General features: G+C 42.6%; 1 protein-coding gene and 1 long non-coding RNA gene across 3 annotated transcripts in view; one reads left to right on the forward strand and one right to left on the reverse strand.

Annotated features, from left to right (window-relative positions):
• Positions 1-6,601: 6,601 nt before the first annotated feature.
• Positions 6,602-8,828, forward strand: LOC109272622 (uncharacterized). Its single transcript, XR_002082531.2, has 2 exons — positions 6,602-7,158; positions 7,932-8,828. It is a non-coding gene; the product is annotated as an uncharacterized LOC109272622 (long non-coding RNA).
• Positions 8,829-10,174: 1,346 nt separating this feature from the next.
• Positions 10,175-22,053, reverse strand: part of CSNK2A1 (casein kinase 2 alpha 1) — a 53,706-nt gene continuing 41,827 nt past the window's right edge. For both annotated transcript variants that reach the window (XM_053890369.1, XM_019458908.2), the window contains 6 exons: positions 18,372-18,482; positions 17,350-17,451; positions 15,627-15,727; positions 14,711-14,859; positions 13,545-13,631; positions 10,175-11,563 (listed from right to left, as the gene is read on the reverse strand). In XM_053890369.1, coding sequence (XP_053746344.1) covers positions 11,448-11,563; positions 13,545-13,631; positions 14,711-14,859; positions 15,627-15,727; positions 17,350-17,451; positions 18,372-18,482 — 666 coding nt within the window. In that variant the 3' untranslated portion in view covers positions 10,175-11,447. The remainder of the gene's footprint in view (positions 11,564-13,544; positions 13,632-14,710; positions 14,860-15,626; positions 15,728-17,349; positions 17,452-18,371; positions 18,483-22,053) is intronic.

The following is a 22,053-nucleotide window of genomic DNA, read 5'->3' on the forward strand; positions in this document are numbered from 1 at the left end:
TGTTGGGACCCCAAATAACGAAGCTTTGTTCTCTGCTCTCCGGGACAGCTCAAGTTGGTAGGGGAGGTGGACTCAACTTACAAGAGATAACAAGTTCTAGGAAAGGGGGAAAGAAGCTTAGAGGGTTATAGAAGCCCAAGGAGGGGCATCAGCCACACACAGAGGCAGGAGAGGGTGATGAAGAAAAATTTCCTGGGGTGGTGATTTCTGTTTATTTAGATGATGAACAGCAGGATTAAGTCAGTTGATGTAGGGAAGAGCATTCTAGGCTAAGGAAACAACTAAGCAAACCATAGCCTAGAAATGAAGTGGTTTAATGTTCTTTCTTACAGCATAGTATGATAGGGAAGTGGACTTTGACAGTGGTGAGGGCAGAGAAGTGTGCATGGGGCAAGTCAGTAGGACCTCTTTTTTTCTTTTTTTTTTTTAATTTTTTTTTTTTTAACATTTATTTATTTTTGAGACAGAGAGAGACAGAGCATGAACAGGGGAGGGGCAGAGAGAGGGAGACACAGAATCTGAAACAGGCCCCAGGCTCTGAGCTGTCAGCACAGAGCCCGATGCGGGGCTCGAACTCACGGACCATGAGATCATGACCTGAGCCGAAGTCGGACGCTTAACCGACCAAGCCACCCAGGCGCCCCGAGTAGGACCTCTTAAACCATACTTGAGTTTGGACTGGATGCAGTCAGCAGGGTGGGATTAAAGAATTTTCACAATCAATGTGGTCCTTAAAGCCATCTAGATTAATCCTCATCCCCAGTGTAAGAATCACCTCCACTTATCCATACAACAAATGTTTATGGAGCCAGGTTGTGAGCTGGGATGTAGAATGATGAATATTCATTCAGTTTTTTAGCTTCTGATGGGGAAGAGAGACAAGTAACCAGGTAATTGTAAAGCCAAGTGAAAAGAGGTCAGACAGGAAACAACCTTGAAGTCTAGTAGAACATGGAAAATCCCAGAAACTGATTCATGACTGAGTGTAAGGCACAAGGGCATCAGGTGTCTGTGGTATGCAGAATTCTAAAGTGGTCCCCAAGATTCCCACTCCATGGTGTATGTGGCTGAATAATCCCTTCCCTTTGAGTGTGGGCAGGACTTGTGGATATGATGGGTTTTTCTCTCATGAGTACATAATGTTACACGGCAAAGGTAAAGGGATGATGCAGCCATAATGAAGGTTCCAAATCAGTTGACTCTGAAGTAGTCAAAAGGGAAATTGGCCTGGGTGGACTTCATCACAGAAGTCCTTCAAAAGAAGGTGCAGGCCTTCCTGCAGGAGAAAGTCAAAGCAGCAGAGAAATTCTCTTGTTCACCTTGAAGACGTAAACTTCCATGCTGCGGAGAGGGACACATGGCAGGGAGGCGAGCAGCCTCTAGGTAGGGAGGGGCTCGGTTCTACACCACAAGGAACTGAATTTGGCCAACAGTAAGCTTGAAGAGGACCCTGAGCCTCATTTGAGATCAGAGACTTGGTGGGCAGCTTGATTTTAGACTGGTGAGACCCAGGGCAAAGGACCCAGCTAACCCACACTCGGATGCCGGAGCCGTGGGAAAGATAATACATTTGTGGTACTTTGTTACACAGCAAGTGACTGAAAATCGCAGCCCAAACAAACTCAGGCCAAAAGCCTTATTGGCTCACAGAACTGAAAGGTTCTTGCCCTTCTGTGTCCTCTCTCCATCTCTCAGCTGCTCGCCCCTTCCTGTTGACTGCACTCACCTACAGGTCTTGGGTCACAACAGGGCTCTGGCAGGGTCTCACGTACTTCTACGTCTGACTCTGTGAAATAACAGTGGATTTGTCTTTGTCCCAGAATTTCCGAGAACAGCCAGAACATGTCCCATTGGTGCTGCCACCTGCCTGGGCCTGGACCAGTCACTGTGGCCTCTACATGCTGATTGGTTAGGCCTGAGTCTCCTGCTCCACCACTAAGCCAGGGTGGAACCCTGTACCAAACTCTGGGGCTGAGAGTGGGAAAGAGACGGAGAGACTAATTTTAGTGATTGACCTCGGATTTACAACACACGTCTTTAACCAGTTTGCCTTCAAAGGATATCCTGCTTCGTGTACAGTATAAGGCCTTAAAAAAGTGGATTCCCATTTCTTCCCTTCTGTTCTTCATGCTGTGGTCATATACTTTATTCTTTATTACTAAAAAAAATTTTTTTTAATGTTTATTTTTGAGAGAGAGAGAGAGAGAGCGTGCGACTGAGCACGAGTCGGGGAGGGGCAGAGAGAGAGAGAGAGAGAGGGAGACACAGAATCCGAAGCGGGCTCCAGGCTCTGACCTGTCAGCACAGAGCCTGACGTGGGGCCCAAACCCCACGTGGGGCCATGAGATCATGACCTGAGCTGAAGTCGGCCGCCTAACCGACTGAGCCACCAGGTGCCCCTATTCCTTAAAAAAAAAAAAAACAACAACTATGTTTATTCATTTTCGAAAGACAAAGACGGAGTGCAAGGAGGGGAGGGGCAGAGAGAGAGGGAGACACAGAATCTGAAGCAGGCTTCAGGCTCCCAGCTGTTAGCACAGAGCCCGACGCGGGGCTCAAACTCCCGAACCGCGAGATCATGACCGGAGCCGAAGTCGGACGCTCCACTGACTGAGCCACCCAGGTGCTCCTGTTCTTTACTACTTTAAATCCCTTCCTTCTCTTCCCCTTCTCCCACCCCTGGCCCCCACCCTGCACTTGCAGAGAACTACTTAACTACATTCTGTCACTAGAGATTAGTTTGCATTTTCTAGAATTTTACGTGGATGAACTCAAACAGTACATACTTTTGTCTGGCTTTCACTCAGAGTTATTTCAAAACCAATCCATGTTATTGGAGAAGGTTATTCCTTTTATTGCTCAGTATTTCATTGTACAGATATACCACCATTCATGTATACATATTTTTTATTTTTACATTCGCTATAAATACACATTCTAAAGGGTGGCCCATGAGTCAAGAATGGCTTTAAAACAATTTTAAATGATTTGGGGGAGAAAGTCAAAAGAATTAACTTGTAGCACATAAACATTACGTGAAACTCAAATCTCAGAGTCCACAGTTTTATTGAAACACAGCCATGCACATCTACCTATTGTCTAAGACTCATTTCATGCCACAGCGTTAGAGTGCTTACAAGAGGACACGCAAAACCTAAAATATTTACCTGCTCCTTTATAGGCTTGCTGACCTCTTTAGTCTTAAGGCAATTCAAAACTTTGAAATTTTGCTTTCATTTATTCCATTTCCGGCACTCTTTATTTCACGGTAGGCTCGGTCACATTTCTGTCTGGTTTCATATTCCTTCTGCCTGAAGAACTTCAATATTTCTTGTAGAAACAGATCTTCTGGCAATGTATTCCTCCAGTTCCTTTTTAGTTAGAAAAGGCTTTATTTGTCCTTTATTTTCAAGGATATTTTCACCGGGTGTGGGACTCTAGGCTGATAGGTTTTCTTCTTTCAGCACTGGTCACTCCATTGTCTTCTGTCTTGCATCATTTGGTAATTTTTGGCTTCCCCGGTATATCATATGTTATTTTCCCTCTGGGCTGGCCTCTAAGATTCTTTGTTTTAGCATTTTTGATATGCTTAGTGTGTGTATAGATTTGTTTGGTGTTCTCTGAACTTCTTGGATCTGTGGCTTGCTGTCTGTCCTTAATACTGGAAAATTCCCAACCTTTATTTCTTCAAGTATTTCTTTGCTTGTATGAATACATTTGGCCTCTTGTGCTCCAACAACCCACCGTGAGAAGAGCATACCCTGGGTAGCTTCGGCATGGGTCCCAAAAGGAACCACATGGAGCAAACCAGAGTCCAAAAACACAGGAGCCCAGCCCAGCCTTAACCTGAAGCAGAGCTGTTTGGCTGAATCCAGTTTAGATCAGCTGAACTATAGTTATAGTTGACCTAGAGATCTGTGTGAAGAGTTAGTGTTTTTGGTGAAAGGAACAGAGAGCAAAAGAGAGAAAGAAAAAGTTTATAATGACTGGCTAGAAACCTGGACAGAGATTCTTGGCAGTGCAGCTATGGAAAGGCAGTCCAGGAAGAACTGGGCCGGGAGACATGGGGTCTGATCCCAGGTGCAGGCCGTGGTAGCTCAAACTTGCTCAGGCTGAGCCTCTTTCCTAACCAGCTCCAGCAGCCCTACCTCTGGGAAGCCTTCCTTGACTGTTCTCTCTGCCCCAAGTGCTCAGGATTCCTTTCTGCAGATTGAGTTTTTGTGACATTTATCTTAACCTCACCTCCCAGAGGCGACTACAGCTAGTATTTTATTTTCTTCCAATCTTTTCCTTAGGGGCAGTCTGTTTCAGTTTCTACCTTGAAAGGCCCTGAGGCTGCCTCCTATCTCCCTTGGGGCATTCAAACCCTACCCCCTAGCCTCTGTGGCCCATCTGTCTCCATGCCTGGGGTCTTGGGGGTCACTGTGACTTCCAATATCCACTTACCTTCACAATGAATGGTCTTCCCTTCTGCCACCTGGGAATTTCCATTTCTTTCTTTGAAATCGGCTATGTACTTGAAAGTAAAGTGTTATTTTAGTCAGCATCTTCATGTATTTAGAACAAGAGGCAGGTGGTTATCTGAGTTAGCTGGGTCTACTATGTTGATTGGCAATGTGATTTTTCCCTGGAAACATTTTCTTTTGAGTACAGTTGCCCCATTTGCACAGTTTTGTTTCCCACTTTTCTGTTTGACAAGAACACGTTTCCCCTTGGGCTTATGTCTCATCTCTTTCAATCTCCACTGTTTAGCACAGGGCCAGGTTCATGAACACCAACTAATGTTTGCTGAAGGGCCTCTCATATAAACACATGACGTCTGGAAAGACCAGTCAATCAGGTGAATGTATAAAGGACACTGGGCTGAGGGGGACGGAGCTGAGTGGGTGAGCAGGGAACGGAAGAAAGTATTTATCAGAGTGTGGAGAGCTGTGGGTATGTAAGCTTCTTCGTAGGAAATTCACCGTGGGGTTCCCAGAACCGTTCATACAGAAAGAAGCAAGGTCCTCCCTTTCTGGGGACGTCTACAAATCTGTAGCTGAGACTGACTCACAGGGTGAGACCAGGAAATCATTTACCAGCTGCTGCTGCTTTTCCTTTTTCTCATTAGAGAAGGCAAGAAAACTCCGTCAAAGCGGGTGATGCAAGAATGAAGTTGACTCAGAAATACCCAATCCCCTCAGGAACTTCTCCAAGAAATGGATTGGCCATTTTATAAACTCCCATCTGGAGACATTATAGCGAGACCACGAAGAATCCCTGGTGATTATCCTGGCCACAGGGAGCCAAATCCACACTGAAATTTGCTGTACTGCAAGATTACTTAGCTTTCAGAAGATTAATTAAAAATTCAAAGACACAGAATGATAGTCTTAGAGGGAAATGAGTGAGATGGGGTGGGCGCAGACAAGGTAATGCTGGCCTACATGCTAATTAGAAACGACTTACATTGTTAAAAATCTGTCACATTTAATGCATAGATTTTTTTTTTTTAATGTTTATTTTATTTTGAGAGAGAGAGAGAGCGAGCATGAACAGGGGAGGGGTAGAGAGCGAGCGAGACGCAGAATCCGAAGCAGGCTCCAGGCTCTGAGCTGTCAGCACAGAGCCCAACGTGGGGCCCGAACCCACAAGCCATGAGATCATGACCTGAGCTGAAGTCTGACACTTGACCGACTGAGCCACCCAGGCGCCCTGGATTTTTTTTTTTTTTTTCTTTCTTAAAGAAGACCCTTTACAATCATCTACTGTGAAACTGTAGGGATGAATGCACAAATCTATGGCCTCCCTATACGTGTGACCTTGTCTTTCTGCATATGAATCTGCACAACTGTACAATTCAGAGTGGAAAGGAGCACTGAGTCCGCCTGCAGCATGTGCCAGGCACTTTCCAAGCACTGACTGTTGAGTCTGAACCACCACCCTATGAAGCAGGTATTTAGACCTCAATTTTACAGATGCAGAAAACGTTAGGACTTCTGGGGCAGAGGGGAAGAGAGGAGGATATGATCAGGAAATAAAGGGCAAAGGGGGCTTCATCTGTATTGGTAATGCAGACCTAACCTGAACGGTAGGCTCACGGGTGTGTTATAGCTTCTTTGTAACTGGCACAGGTCCAAAGTGTTATATGGTAATTTAAATCACTTGTGAAGATGCAGAGAGATTAACTGACCCCAAACCATACACCCAGACAGAACTCTGTTTAGAACCAGGACACTTAAGTTCTACTAGGTTATTTCTCTGACATTTAGCACAGCATCATAGTAAGGTATAAAATCTAGAAAGTACTTGAATACGTGAAGATTGATTCCAGAACCAGACTATCTTGTGACACCCTCTATACGTCTATTTTACACAGAGAACAGCCTGAATTTCCTATTACTATATACAATGGTGGAAAGCAGGACTCTCTTAGCATCCAAGTCTACTAAATTGGTAAGGATCACTGCTTAGTCTTCAGCCACTTATGATTTCACCAAGGCCTCATTAAATAAACATCTTCTTGTCACGTTAGTTCAGTCTGGCCTGTGGCTCATAATTACAGCTGCAAACTTAAGAGCAAGATTCTTCTGATCTGAGATGCCCTTCATGCAACAGTACTTTCATTACTTACTGTGTGTGCGCGTGCACACACGTGTGGTGGAACGTGTGCGTGTGTGTGGGAAGGTGGAAGTGGGAGCCGAGGATGGAATTACCATTTACTGAGCATCTATTATGAGCCTGGTATGGTGCTAAGCATTTTCCTTGTGCTACTCTATTCAATCCTCTTCAATCCTCAGGGATATTGGCATACTTTCCAAAAAGTTTTTATGAGGACGCACAGATTAGTAAGACCTACAAGGTCAGCGGGAGTTTACGTGTAGGCCGAGAGAGACAACAATACAATCAACGTTCAGGTGTAACCAGGCAGAAGGGCAAAGGGATAGTTATGGCAGTGGGGGAAGCAGGCTGAGGGCACTTGAGATAGGGTGGAACATCTGCTCAGATCAAGGTTTTTAGACACGTGTTTTTTGAGGAGGGAACCGGGGACTTCTTTACTTCAAAGTCTTCTGGTTACTAACTTTTTCCTTAAGCAGGAAAAGGCCCCGGGGAGACAGTCTCTCTAACAAGCATGTCACCAGGGACCATCAGCCACAGTCCCTATCGCTTAGGCACAAGGTAGGAGGGGATTACCAGCAGGGGGGGTAGGCAAGGACTGGTGACTGCACAATCACCCAACCCAACCCTAATCTTGGGAGAGAATCTGCTGGTGGGAATCTGCAGGCAGTGGTCAACAGCCAGATTTTTCCAAGAGATGTCTAACGGTCAGTTCTAATTATAACCACACTTGACAACAGGTGAGGCAAGATGAAATTTAAAGACTGAGAGGAAATGAAAATCCCCCAGTCTGTCAACCAATCTCCAGTTTTCTCAACTATTTTAGGACTATGGTAATTAGCCATACTCTGAAGACAATTTTAAAAACTAGATTGCTCTGTCTCTAACGGGCCCACTCCAGCAATTTAGTCTTCCTGTCTCCTGTGTAAAATGGAAATAAATTCATGAAATGAAGTTCAGGGAAATAAAATACAGTTCATGAAAGTTAGACATTTCAGATACAAGGTATTACACAATAGTTCCTTTCACCTAAACCACACGTTTCAACGCCCAATATTAATGACATGTGGATGTCATAAAATAGTATGCAGTGAACACTGAAAGGAAACTAGAAGTTTGGGATAACAGCACTTCCTCTGATTTCAATTTTTTAAAGCTGTGGTTAAACGAGAAAGATCGAATGGCAATTCAAATATATAATCTTACAGAATTTACTCATTTGGCAGTGGTAAGCAAGTCAACTAAATTTCACCTCTTTTACCAGCCCTTTGAGTAGTTTCTGCTTAAGCTGCCAAGTATGTTCCTGTAAGCTCACCAGAACATCTTCATTCCAGGCCCCAAGACTGCAAGTTGCCTCCAGGGCTAAGGTATCTCCAAGGCCGACCTTCCACAGGGCTTACTGCCATTCACTCAACACCGATCTTTTCTGCTAATGAACAAGCTGTCTCCATGGACCTTTTTATTTAAAACATCACTCAAAGCTTCTAAAATCAGTGTTAGAGCTGAAAAGGAACTCTGAAGACAACTCACCCAACCTCACCCTGACTGAACACACAGAGGTCCCGGGAGGTCCCAAGGATGGATAGTACTGTGAATCACTTGCAAAGTCAGGACCAAGGACCAATCCTCCATACCAGGGGGCCAGGGAAACTAGGTTTATCAAGGGCGTAACAGGTGCCAGATACTTGACATTTACTCTCATTCAATCCCAAGGCAGCAGTGGCCCCATTTCATAGATGATGAAACAGATTCAGAAGTTAAGTAACTTGCCAAGTGGCCAAGTATGTGACAAGGGCAAGAATGAAACCAGTCCTGTTTAGCAACAACATCACGCTCTCTTTACTGAATCTTGATGTCAAAAACGTCCAGACTTCAGTGCTCCTCAACCAATCTTAATCCATCCCATTTCACATCTCCATCAACCCAGTATTAAATTCAAAACACACGAGACCTAAGCCATCTAACACAGACGGTGTCGGTTTTTGAGAAGCATATTGCTCAGGCTGCAGGGACATTTCATGTTTAAATGTTTTTATTTAAAAAAAAAATTAAAGACCTTCATGGCACAACTTCTTCCCAGCACAGTTATGTTTTAGTTATACCAATTACAATACAATTACAACCAATAAATCAAGGGGACGAGGGGGAGCTTCTGACTTCAAACTTAAAAAAAAAAAAAAAAAAAGAGGGGGGCACTTCAAACAAAGTTAAAAATTACTTAAAAAACCTTTCAGAGTAATTGCCAACACAACTGTCTTATACTGGCATTGCGTTTCCTGCCATCTATCACTGCAGACACAGGCAGCCGCTGAGAAATAAAGTGTCCCAGTACAAGGTATACAGATGAGGTAATTTACAACAACACAGAAGTTGTTACTCTGTAAACCCTTGCCCCCCACCCACCCGCCCAACTGGGTCTTCTTTTTTTTCATGCTTCTGCAGTGACTCCTTAAGTAGCATTTTAAAAACTTCTATTTATTTTAAAAGGCTCTTGGGTGGCATTTCAGAGTCCTCTGCATTCACCTTCCGTCTCTTGCAAGGCCTGATGCGTGTTAGGAGGTCCAGCTGTCTGCAGCTCCCCACATCAGCCTCAGCCACAACTAGATTCTCTGAGCTACAAGGGTGGGATGTGAAGTCTCGATTTACAACCCTCCTCCCCACCTCAAAAGAAAGAATTCATTAGTCGTAAGTGTCCTGTTCAAATCACAATCCAGTGCAAACGTAATCACAAATTGCATCTCTGGCACATCCGGTGCTTTTAGCTTCTGCACAAATTCCACATGGTAACCCCCACAGCATTCTAGGGCATAAAAGGGTCAAGAACAATAAATATCCACTGTAAGTGGCCACAAGAAAGAAAATCACCCTGCCACACTGTCAGAATGTTTTCCCTATGGTTGAGAAGCATTATAAAAGGAGGCTTTAGCTTCCTCTAAAGTTTACCATTATTATTCACGAAAGCCACCACCTTGATAAAGTTACTAGAGCCAAGATGGGTTATAAAGTTAGATAAGTTCATTAAATTCAACTCCTGAAACAATTATGTTTGTCTATGGCGCCCAGGCGAGAAAGGCTTATGATCTATAAAGGTAGGAGAAAGGGGAACTAAGACTTTAGGCCTTAAAATATGTTGGAAGAATTTTTCCTAGTTCCCACAAGCAGCTACTGTAATGAAAGAATAGGAGAAAATACAGAGCTGATGGTTTTGCTATTGTGCTTAAAAAACTAGGCTTCCTCAGTGAAGCACCTGATAAACTTAGGTGGTTGGATTACAGTGGAAAATCCACTTTACACACACACAAACACACAAAAACTGGCGACTTTTCCATCCCCAATCCCTGCACTGCTGAGACACAAAATGAGTTTTATGGCAAAGGATCCTTAATCCCCAGAGACGCTTTGGCTTGTGGTGCTTTTTTAAGGCCTCTCTGCCCTGCCCGGTACCATGGGTCAAATGAGGGGTGTATAAAAATGGGGGCCTTGGGAAGCCTCCACGGTACAGGGCTGCAGGCCCCTCAGATGTGAACGTGAGACACCCACCCAGCGAGACCTTTACACAGGGAACTTAAATCTAACCTTGATAAATAAAACCAAACGTTTATTTACACCAAAGAATTCCAACACTGGATCTTTCACATGTGAAGGACAAAGTATTATATATATACACACAGCAAGGGGTGGCAGGGCTGTAACAAGAGAGTTTATAGTTTTCCCACAATTACAGGTCTACCATTTCAGTTTCACTGGAGATAGTGGCTCTGCTCCTACCTCTCAGAGACATTTACAAGACTGAGGGGCAGGTCTTCTCACTGGATGGCATGTGAAGGAAGGGGAAGAAAGGAAGAAAAGAAGGCAGGAAGCTTAAAATGAAACTCCGTGTGGCCACATCTTCCATTAGCTCTGAAAGAGTTGCTAGCATGAAACCTATATAGACAATGTTTGTTTCTTTTGCAAAAAGCAATAAGTTAAGCCCAGTAACTAACTGAATTCAAAATGGCCAAGTCAGAGAAAACTGGAAAAGATTTTGCCTCCCCCTCCCACCAGCTACAGAGCATGTGGGGAGATGAAGGCGGAGAGGACCAAGGTAAGGAGACTGGGAGGGAAGGTATTAACATTTTAAACTAAACTGGAACTAGAAGTCTAAGTGAGTTGGATTTAGGGCTCGGTTAATAAGACATGATTCAGATTGAAGTTTTCAGGACCTGTCTGCACTTTGGGTAGGTGATATTCAGCATCTCAATGAAACGAAGACATATTTCCACCAGATTCACCATGACAACCCCACTGAAGCACTTGGAGTAAAGTGATAAAAGTGACCAGCAGCACAACGCTCTTGTAGGTTGGGTCCTCCCTTCCTTCTTCCTTCCCACCTCCCTTGAAGAAGCTACATTTTTATAATCTCTGGAGAAGAGCATGAGATATAAATCCCCCAAAGTGTGGGATGGTGGGGGAGCAATGATGGACATGGGAAGAGATCTCCACCCAAATGCAGCAGCCGGGATTGAGGCTGGTTCATCTTTGTTCTTTAGTGATGAGAAATTAAATTTAAAAGGGGGGAAAAATTTTGTCCGTGAAATATTCCACCTGCAGGTAATTTTTCAGGGAATCCCCTGAGTTATGAAAAGTTCGAGTTAAAAAAAAAAAGAAAAGGAAAAAAAAAAAGGAAAAAAAAAGAAAATCAGCCTATTATAATTTTTTTTTTTTATGACTGAACTACTATAAATCCACAAGCAACGGTTCAGACACGGTGCTTCTGAAGTATTTCACCCCTCCCCGCCAGGCGCAAGCTGCATCAAGGAGAGCGTCGACTCCCCCACCTCTGCTTAGGCATCAGGAGACAGAAGGGGCCGTTACTGCTGAGCGCCAGCGGCAGCTGGAACAGGCATCCCAAGGGGGTTGGCAGCAGCAATCACTGGTGAGCCTGCCAGAGGTCCAAGGGGTGAAGGGGTTGGCACTGAAGAAATCCCTAAAAGAAAACAGCTGACAATGAGCCAGACACCAACCATGGAAATCTTAGTCCCCGGTTTTTCACCTGTTTCAAAAGTGACACAACAGTTATTCTCTTTTTCCCTTTTTTAAGTCATCTCTACACCCAACATGAGGCTTGAACTTATGACCCGGAGATCAAGAGTCACATGTTCTTCCGACCGAGCCAGCCAAGCGCCCCGGTAATTCTTTTTTTTTCTGAAGGCCTCTACACAGCCAGATTTTTACAAATTAAATCTAATTTCAAGTTACAATTAATTTCTAAGTCAATTGAAGAGACAGGTAAAGAAATCTAAGCTGGGGGAGTTTAAGCAGTTTGTACAAAGTACACAGCTGGTAAGTAGCAACTATCCTTGAATTGAAAACAGAGGCCTGTCTCCAGGGCGGCGCTTTCCAACCAAACTTTCTGCTCTGTAATCTCTGTGAATATGGTAGTCACTAGCCACAAGTGGCTAATGAGAATTTGCAATCTGGCTAGTGCAACTAAGGAACTGTGTTTTAAATTGTATTCAATTTTAACTAATCTAAATAGCCACATGTGGCTAGTCTCGGCTCTACTGAACAGCACGAGGCTAGAGCCAAAGCTCACGTGTTCTTACATCATGACGCCTAGTTAGCTGGCAGCTTTCCAAATTACCAAAAGTCATTTTCGGTGGGGAAATGCGAAAATGGTGTTTTAGAATTTATTTGGTTTCTTCTACTCATCTAATGACCAGAATTACCAGTTAGACTGCCTTCCTCAACCATCCAGTTAATTTTCAAATTGTTACATATACACTTCTAGAACGGGTAATAAATTCTCATGGTTCAAAATACCAAAAGTGCAGAAGAGTATGTAGTGAAAAATTTCTCTTACCCTTTTGCTTGGCCAACTTATGGTACCATTTTTGGGGTGCATCCTTCCAGAAATATTTTATGCATATATATGAATATAATTATGTAAGAATGTGCATATAAAAATCACATATAAAAATGTGATTATGTATTCTTGCCACTCCTGGCCTTGGACATGGTGCTGAATCTTGTTTTTATTCCACATGACTATTTTGGAATTAGAGGTAAAAAAGAACATGAAACATTTATTCTTTTCTCTGGCCATATAGCTTTCCACTGAATGGATATCCCATAATTCATTTTATTAGTTCCCTACTGAAAGCTGGAATGTTTTGCTCTTACAAATAAGGCTACAATCAGCAGCCTTGGATTTGGATATATATCATTTTGCCCATAGGCAACATACCTTGAGGATACCTCAAGATACCTTGAGTTCTAAAAGGTAGCTAGTTCTTTAAAAAAAGAATTGTGACAACAGTTCTTTGAGGGTGTCTAAATGTCCTGACTACAAGTACACCCATATGGATGTTACCTACATGTAGAATTCTTAGGGGATAAGTCTATTGTTTCTTTTACAAAAGTGTGTATTCTACACACAAACTTGCTTTCAATCAAGAAGACTCAACAATAATGAAAAATCATTTCATACAAACCTTTACAATTTGCTAGGCACATGACAGATGCTCTGGGAGAAAACTGGAGAAGCATCCTTGTACACGTACAGATCTATACACCTTTACCCCCACCCTCAATTTCTTAATCTTGTTTCTGGGAATCATGCAACTACTGTCACTCTAAACTGTGAGACAAAGATCTCCTTTTACTTTTCATAGTTTACTGGGACTTTCAAGCCTCTCCGTGAGAAATTTTTGGGACTCTGGCCTAGAAGCGACTGTCGATACCCTACTCAAGGCAGTGTCACTAACATAACCAGGTGTCAAAAAAGCATTTGGAAGCCTGGTGAGGAGACCACACAGGTCAGTACTGTCAAGAAGAAGATCAGCATTATAGAAAAGAGAAGGGCCATAAGAAATCAGGCCACAAAGAGGGAGCAAAACTAAAAATAACTGATTTCTACACCCCCCCCCCCCCCCCCCCCCCCCCAGGAAAGTTAGCAGAGAACTGACCTGACATCATATTGGCGCTGCTGACAGGCGTACTGCCCCCCGGCATGCTAGATGAGCCCATTCGAGCCTGGTCCTTCACAACAGTATCTAGAGAAAACAAAAAGGGTTAAGTTCTGTTACACTTGAAGGTAATGGTCTGGGGCCTTAAAGCAGCCATCCTCATTCTCTGTATGTATTTTATTTATAGTCCATGTTATTCCCAGAAGAACATAAAGTGGCAAGAACCTTCACCATGAATTAAACAACTAACATAAAATAGGATTATCTTTCCTATCAAACTGTGGTAAAGGCCAACTCTTAAACCAAATGGAAGGAAGATGTGGTCATTATCCATAGAAAAGCTGATTTAAAACAAAACGATCCTGTTAGTTTTTTTTTTTTGGATCTTGTTAGGTTTTAATGAGACAATACAATCTAACCTGGCCAAGACAGTAATATTTTATCAGAGTAAATTGCTTTTATTTCAGTCCGCAGCTCAGCTGGTCAAGCATGGTGTCAAATGGGCAAAAGCTACAGGTTTGTGCAGGTTGATGCTATTACCACAGACCTCACTCTCCACCTCAATCAGCCTGTCCATTTGCGTCAGGCACAGAAGAGTGGGCAGGATTATAATCAGTTTACTATAAAACCATCCCACCAATCCCCAAGGAGTGATCCAACGTTAAGGCTAATGTCACAGTGAGGATGGGGTGGGACTAAGTGGCATTTACATTCAGAACAGCACAGTTAGCTATGCTCACAAACCCAGGTCAAGATGTTCATACAATAAGATATTCAAACCTCTTTGACTCTCTCCAGTGAACGAGTGCCAGACAAGGCCAGATAAAAGGTTGCCGTTCTAATCCAACTACTCCAGACTAGCCACTGCGAAATATCTCCCACACAGGAAGTAAAGCAGTTTGTTTAGGAGTGATCACGGGTCAAGTAGCCTGTGAGAGAGACAACCACGGTCCTCCCAACAATTCTGCAAGACTGTTGCCATTACTGTCTCCCATCTGAAGAAACCGAGGTTCACCGTGAGTCAAGTAACTTGAAGGCAAGCTAAAGGCAGTTGGGATTTCAATTGTTGGGCCTAGAGCTTTCTCCACAACACATATTCTCCCCTGCCTTGCACAGTCTCCTGGGTGGGCCTGCACAGGCTCTGTGGACTGGACAGTTAGACTCACAGAAATAGGGGTGCTCCATGGCCTCTCTTGCGGTAAGCCGTGACTGGTGGTCATATCGCAGCAGCTTGTCCAAGAAATCCAAGGCCTCGGGGCTGACAAGGTGCTGGTTTTCACTGTGGACAAAGCGTTCCCATCGCTTACGGGAGTGTCTGTAGAGCCAAAGTGGGAATGAGAAATAGACTGAGGGGCACAGAAGCCCAACATTTCACTCCTACATTTTCTTTAGTGGCTAGGAGCCCAGCCAATAGCAAAGAGAGATCAGAACTCAAGAGAGTAGGTCATGTACCCTCTGCCACTAGGGAGACAACAAAGCTAATTGGAGAGACTGGAAATAGCAGTGTTGCAGAAAAGAGAAATCTGGGTCCTCACGATTCTACAAAACATAATTCAGGTTACTTGATAGGATTAAGGGCCCCTGTCCTGTGTAGCAAAGAGGTCAGGTGGCTGGATCACCAGGCCTCTTTCCCACCCCCACAGCAATTCCTGGCATCTCTGCCACTTGGCCAGCAGAAGCCTTTTTTCATCAGGCAAGTCCACCTCCTCCAGTTAAGTGGCTAATCGATTCGTATTTTGTCTAATTCCTATTGTCAGCATTCACGGTTTGCAAATCAGTCTTGAAGCATGCATTTCCTTTTCCTATTTCTCCCTTAGAGAGGGCTTTTGTCATTTGGAGAAACAAGCTAAATCAAGAGATTTTGGTTTTTGACTCTACACATTTCATTCACTTGACAGGAATCTGTAACCATAATCTCCACACTCAAACTCCTGGTAAGTGAATCTGGGAAATAGGCCATTTGGTGCAATCCTTTTACAACAGACCCGTTCATACAGCACCCTGCATGGCCAGACCACCGACATACTTGCAGAGAAAAGTGTGTTGGCAAAGAAAATGTAACTATTTTGTTTTAGGACTTACCTGCCCAAGATATCATTGAAACGTGGATCTAATTCAATGTTGTATTTGTCAATATAGTCATATAAATCTTCTGTCCCCAGAACCTTGGCTATCCTCACCAACTAGGATTGAAGAGACACAAAAACCCACACCACAAACACATTACATAATTAAATCAACCGGCTTTAACTGAATTAACAGAAAGGGGTCACCATGACTACAGGTATGAATGCTAACTTCTAACAATATATTTCAAATTTTTTTGCATGGCAGGAATGGATTTCCATATAAAATTCCCTAAATTATCACTCAATGTGAAGGTGTCAGGAAAAAAGAAAAAAAAAAAAAAAAATTTAACGTTTATTCATTTTTGAGGGATAGAGAGACACAGAGCGTGAACGGGGTAGGAGCAGAGACAGAGGGAGACACAGAATCCGAAGCAGGCTCCAGACTCTGAGCTGTTAGCACAGAGCCCGATGTGGGGCTTGAACTCATAAACCATGAGACCACGGCCCGAGCTGAAGTCGGACACTTAACGACTCAGCCACCCAGGCACCCGAACAAATGGTCTTATAACCTGCTTCCTTCCCCTTGAAATGTCTCCTTGATCAAGCACTGTCCTGCTTCACAGCCCAACTGAAGATGTCCCTTCTTCTGGGAAGCTGCTCTTGTACATTCAGACCACTCTCCCACCACAACTGCCTTTTGTACCTGGTCTATGATTCTGCTCTGACATTTATGACTGTAACTTATTTCCTTATATGTTCAGTTCCCTTACTGGATAGACTATGAACTATTTGAGAGAAGTGACTATTCTTTTTTTCTGTACTGCTTGGACTGCATGGTCCTGAGAATAGGGTTACTGATTTTTAACTGAATTCAGGTGGTATTCTTTGACTCATTAAAAATGGTCATTGTGCTCAAATAAGGCAACAGTACCTTCCACAATGTCCTAGAATCATTCCAGGTTCTTTTGAAAGAAATGGCCCCTTATTCTTTATGGGAAAGTGAAGCTAGTATAAAAAACATCATCTACAAACATCAACTTAATCCGTATAAAGAGACAAAAGGATCACAGAAACACTACATATAAAACCCAACACGTTGGAGGAAACAGTCCCAACATGTTGGGGGAAACAACTCTTTAATGAAAGCTTACACTAGGAGATTCTAAGGTAATGTTTTATTTCTTAAACCAGTATTCTTTTAATTGTATATGTTTTATAAAATAATTTTCAGGGGCACCTGGGTGGCTCATTCGGTTAAGCATCTGACTCTTGGTTTCGGCTTAGGTCACAATCTCATGGTTTATGAGTTCGAGTCCTGTGTCGGGCTCTGTGCTGATAGCCTGGAGGCCGCTTGGGATTTTCTCTCTCTCTCTCTGCCCCTCCCCTGCTCACACTTTCTCTCAAAATAAGTAAACTTATAAAAATAAAAAAATAAAAAATTTACACGTATATTTTGCAATAAAGCAAGCACTGCAAATTAAGATGACTAAGAGAAAAACTCTGATTTCAAAAGTCTCCCAAAACACCAGTCTGAAAATCAATGTCAGTTTGGCTGAATAAGCAATGAATTGAAGATATTATAGGGCCCCCCCTTGAAGATTCTGAATTAACAAGTCTCAAGTGGGGGCTGGTCATCCGTATTTTAGCAAGATCCGTAGTAGTTTCTAAATGGGTAGGCAGATCTAGCCATCATTAAGTTAAACCAGTAAGTTCCCTAATAGGAACAAAATTATCACCTGATCATAATTGTCATGTCCATGGAAAAATGGCTCCTTCCGGAAGATCATACTTGCCAGCATACAACCCAAGCTCCACATATCCAAACTATAATCATACATCTGCATTAAAGTAAAAAAAAAAAATAGTTATCATACATGAAATATCTTGCAATTCAAAATAAAATACTGCTTTGCTATTAAAAATATATATCACTCCACTGACCCAAAGTCCAAAAGTCCAAAAACCAGTTAACACCTTCATGTATTTCTTTTCAGTCTTTTTTCTATATACCCGCCCCACCCCCGTTTCAAAACAATCTGTATACTATTTGGAATGTACTCTTTTCACTTACCTAAGAAGGTCCCAAACTGTTACAGGCCATGGAAACCTTTTAATGTGTAGCATTATTTTAGTGCATAAATGTTTCAGAATTTAATCTTTAATTTCTCCTATAATTAGATAGTGTTTTGTTTTTCATCACCATTATAAACAATGTTGTGAAGAATATTTTTATGCATAAAATGTGTTTTGGGCTCTGCATTATAGCTTCAAGATCCCAGAAAAGCCATTTCTAGGACAGAGTTTGAACTTCTCAATGTGTCTGATAAAAACACCTGCAAGGAGCAGGCATGAAAGGTACTCCCAAGGATTTTGTTCCTGTGAGGAGAAAGAGGGCTTTTGTTCTTTTTTGGTCAAGGGGAAGGTCTTTAAAATACAATTTAGGAAAATCACAAGAGAACATTTTTGAGTTTATTTTAAGGTTGGTTAAACCTTACAATTCTCAATTTGACTCCAAAGAGTATCTCTGGTGTACCTTCTCTTCAGTTAGGATCAAATGCAGATCTATTCATATTCTCCTGACGTTATGAAAATAAGAACAAGTTATGATGGATGAACTGAAGTGACTCATGTTTTACATTCATATAAAAGGGACAGCCATGTATGTGCATAAATGGCCTACTCAAATGCACAAAACGACATTTTTACAAATTATGTGCAAAACACAGGACCGAAATTTTATCCGCCCTTCTCTTCTCACCTGATAGTCTACAAGTAGCTCGGGACCTTTGAAGTATCGGGAAGCAACTCTGACATTGTATTCTTGGCCAGGATGGTAAAACTCAGCCAAACCCCAGTCTATTAGTCGTAGCTGAAATTTAAAAAAAGGTAAGAATAAATCATGAGCAATTTTATCTTTCATGCTACCCCACACACTGCCATCAGAATACTCTTAAAAGGGGAGCCTGTGTGGCTCAGTCGGTTAAGCGTCCGACTTGGCTCAGGTCATAATCTCGCAGTTGGTGGGTCTGAGCCCCACGTTGGGCTCTGTGCTGACAGCTCAGAGCCTGGAGCCAGCTTCGGATTCTATGTCTCCTCCTCTCTCTGGCCCTCCCATGCTCATGCTCTGTCTCTCTCTGTCTCTCAATAATAAATAAACGTTAAATAATAATAATAAATAAATAAATTGGGGGAAAAAAAGAATACTCTTAAAAATACCAGCCATGTCACTACTGAAACCTTTCCAGTGACTACCTATTTACAGCATTTAGAATGAAAATCAAACTTCTTGGCTTGGCATACAGGGTTCTCCATGATCTAGTCCTGTGCTCCAGTGAGACTTCTAGTTTCCGAAAAACACCATCTATTCTGCATTTCTGCACAATTTCTCAAACTGCTCTTCTGACTAGAATGTCTTCTGCTATCCAACCTAGACTCCTACTGAACATATCCCTATTTTTTGAGATATTTAAGTTAGCCCTTCAGTGAAGTCTTTTCTAATTATCCAAGTAGAACTAACCCATGCCTTTAGTCCCCTGAACCCCAAATATATTTCTTTAATAGAACCTACAACTCTTTACTGTATATTCGTTTTCTCTCTTTCTTTTTCAATATGCACTGTAAGCTCCTTAAGGGAAGAGACTGTGTAATTCATTTCTGCAATTTTTAGAATGCAACATAATGCCCAGTACACAAAAGAAAAATAAAAAATATTTGCTGAGTGAACGAAGTAAGGGAAAAGCCACACAAACAATTCTGACCAAACTGTATCCTCAAAATGGAAAAAGCAGTAGGCAAGCCCAAGAGGCAAGCTTATTTGCTCACTGTGCAAAGCATGACCATGATCTCAAGTATAAGCAGTAGGGCCTGAGTAATGCCGATCACTCTGGGCCTGTCCATGTAAGTTCACTGTTAACTAGGTACAGCGTTTACCTTGTATCAGCAATGAGTGGAAATGTAATAAAAAGCACAAAAGAGAGCATAACCTTTTTATGCTTTTTCTTTTTAACCCCTTAACATTAGTGCCTCAGAGCTCTCCTTGACCTTTTTTTTTTTTTTTTTTTTTAAATCAACAAGTACTTCCAGATGACCATTTCTGGTCTATGGCTTCACACACAGCACCTCAGCCTTCCCCCACTAGACTCCCCAGCCTGTGCCTCCTGCCAACTGACTCTTTTAGCCACCCAATAGACCTATCAAACAAAACCTCCTGAACACTCCCTGCAAAACCTGCTTCACCCACAGCCTCTCCCCTCTCAGTTAAAAGTAATTCTATTCATCCTGTCATTCAGGCCAAAAATTTTCACCCTGGGTTCTTGTTTCCCTTACACCTCACAGCAAATCTGACAAATGGCTCTACCATATTCTGACCGTGATCATCACATCCACTGCCACCACCATCTCTTGTTTGACTTCCTGGAACAGTCTCTTTTCCTAACTGGTCTCCCTGCTTTCACTCTTGCCCTGCGCCTCTATTCTCTACTTTTGAAAGACCAAAAGCTTTTCATTTAAAAATGATTATGATTCAGGAAGATCTTATTTTTCAGTTTGATATACATGCATTTGTGTGTAGTTCTTGCAATTTTATCACATGTAGATTCAGGTAACTTCCAGAAGACCTTGACCTGTTTAATCACCACATATATCCCTTGTGCTATCCCTTCTCCTCACTTCCTAACCCCTGGTGCAACCCCTGTTTTCAAGCTCCAATTTTGTCATTTTGAAAATGGACCCATTAATGTAACTTTTTGTGACTGCTTTTTTTCACTCAGGATGAGATTCACCAAGTTGGTGCATTACTAGTAGTTCTTTCCTTTTTTTAAAAAAGATTTTATTTTTAAATAATCTCTACAACTAACACAGGGCTTGAACTTAACCCAAGAGCCCAAGAGTCACATGCTCCACCAACTAAGCCAGCCCCAGGAGCCCCTAGTTCTTTCCTTTTTAATGCTGAAGAATACTACTTAGTAATACTACCACATAATGCCACAGTTCAATTACCCATTCACCCACTGAAGGACATTTGGGTTTTTCTCCATTTTGAGCTATTACAAATAAAGCTATGTCCATACATAGGTTTTTGGGTGGACCTAAGTTTTTTGTTTCTTTGGGATAAATGCCATATTCCCGGACTGTTTGGTAAGCATATGTTTAGCTTTTTAAGAAACCAACAAAGTAGGGGCATCTGGCTGGCTCAGTTGGTTGAGTGGCCGACTTCGGCTCAGGTCATGATCTCGCAGTTTGTGAGTTCAAGACCCACATCAGGCTTGTTGCTGTCAGTGCAGAGCCTGCTTCAGATCCTCTGTCCCCCTCTCTCTGCCCCTCCCTTGCTTGCACTCTTTCAAAAATAAATAAACGTTAAAAAAAAAAAAAAAAAGAAACCAACAAACTAAGAAACAATAGTCTGATATTTTCCAAAATGGCTGGGCCACTCCATGTTCCTGCTGGCAGTGCATTAGAGATGGAGTTTCTCTGCATCCTTGCCAGCATGTGGTATTGTCACTATTTTTAATTGTTCTAAAAGATGTGTAATGAATTCTTAAAAATTTAAGTGACAGCATGTCAACCCTCTGCTCAAACCCTGCAAAAAAAGCTCTGCATCTTCAGAGAAAAGGCCTGACAACGATCTTTAAGGTTTTACATGATGTGGTTCTCCATCTCTTTGATCTCATTTTGTTTCGCTCCCCCCTGTTCATTCTATCTAGCTCTATCTATCCAACATGCCAGGCACATTCTTGCCTCAGGGCCTTTGCACCTGCCATTTCCTCTATCTGGGACACATTTGTTTTTGAGATTACATGGCTGGTTCCCTCCAAATGTCATTCAAGCGTCACCTTCCCAATGAAACCTTCTCTTTTACAACCTTATTTAAAACCCTAACACCCTTTACGATTCCCTATTTATGATTTCTCTTCCACATCACCACAGAGACTATCAGCAGGGGAGGGGCAGAGAGAGGATCAGAGGGAACAGAGGATCCGAAGCGGTTTCTACGCCGACAAGTAGTGAGCCTGATGCAGGGCTCGAACTCATGAACTAAACCGTGAGATTATGACCTGAGCCAAAGTCAGCACCAGCTGGGCCACCCAGGTGCCCCTCTTCCAGTAATATCACTATTAACTTTCTATTCCACCAGCCTTCTGCAAATGCAAGCTCCCTACGGACAAGAATTTTTTTGTCTATTTGCCTCACACATATATCCCCAGCCTCTAGAACAATACTTATTAAACAGTGTGAGTCTAAATGAATATTAGTTGAATGAATAAATCAACTATGTCCCCAAAGTATACAACAGATAGCTATTACTGCCTATAAAAGGTGGGCTTGGTCACCTTAAAAAACTGATTATAGGGGCGCCTGGGTGGCGCAGTCGGTTAAGCCTCCGACTTCAGCCAGGTCACGATCTCGCAGTCCGTGAGTTCGAGCCCCGCGTCCGGCTCTGG

The sequence above is a fragment of the Panthera pardus genome, unplaced genomic scaffold, assembly GCF_024362965.1.
Source record: "Panthera pardus isolate Hobbes unplaced genomic scaffold, ASM2436296v1 HiC_scaffold_25, whole genome shotgun sequence".
Lineage (NCBI taxonomy): Eukaryota > Metazoa > Chordata > Mammalia > Carnivora > Felidae > Panthera > Panthera pardus.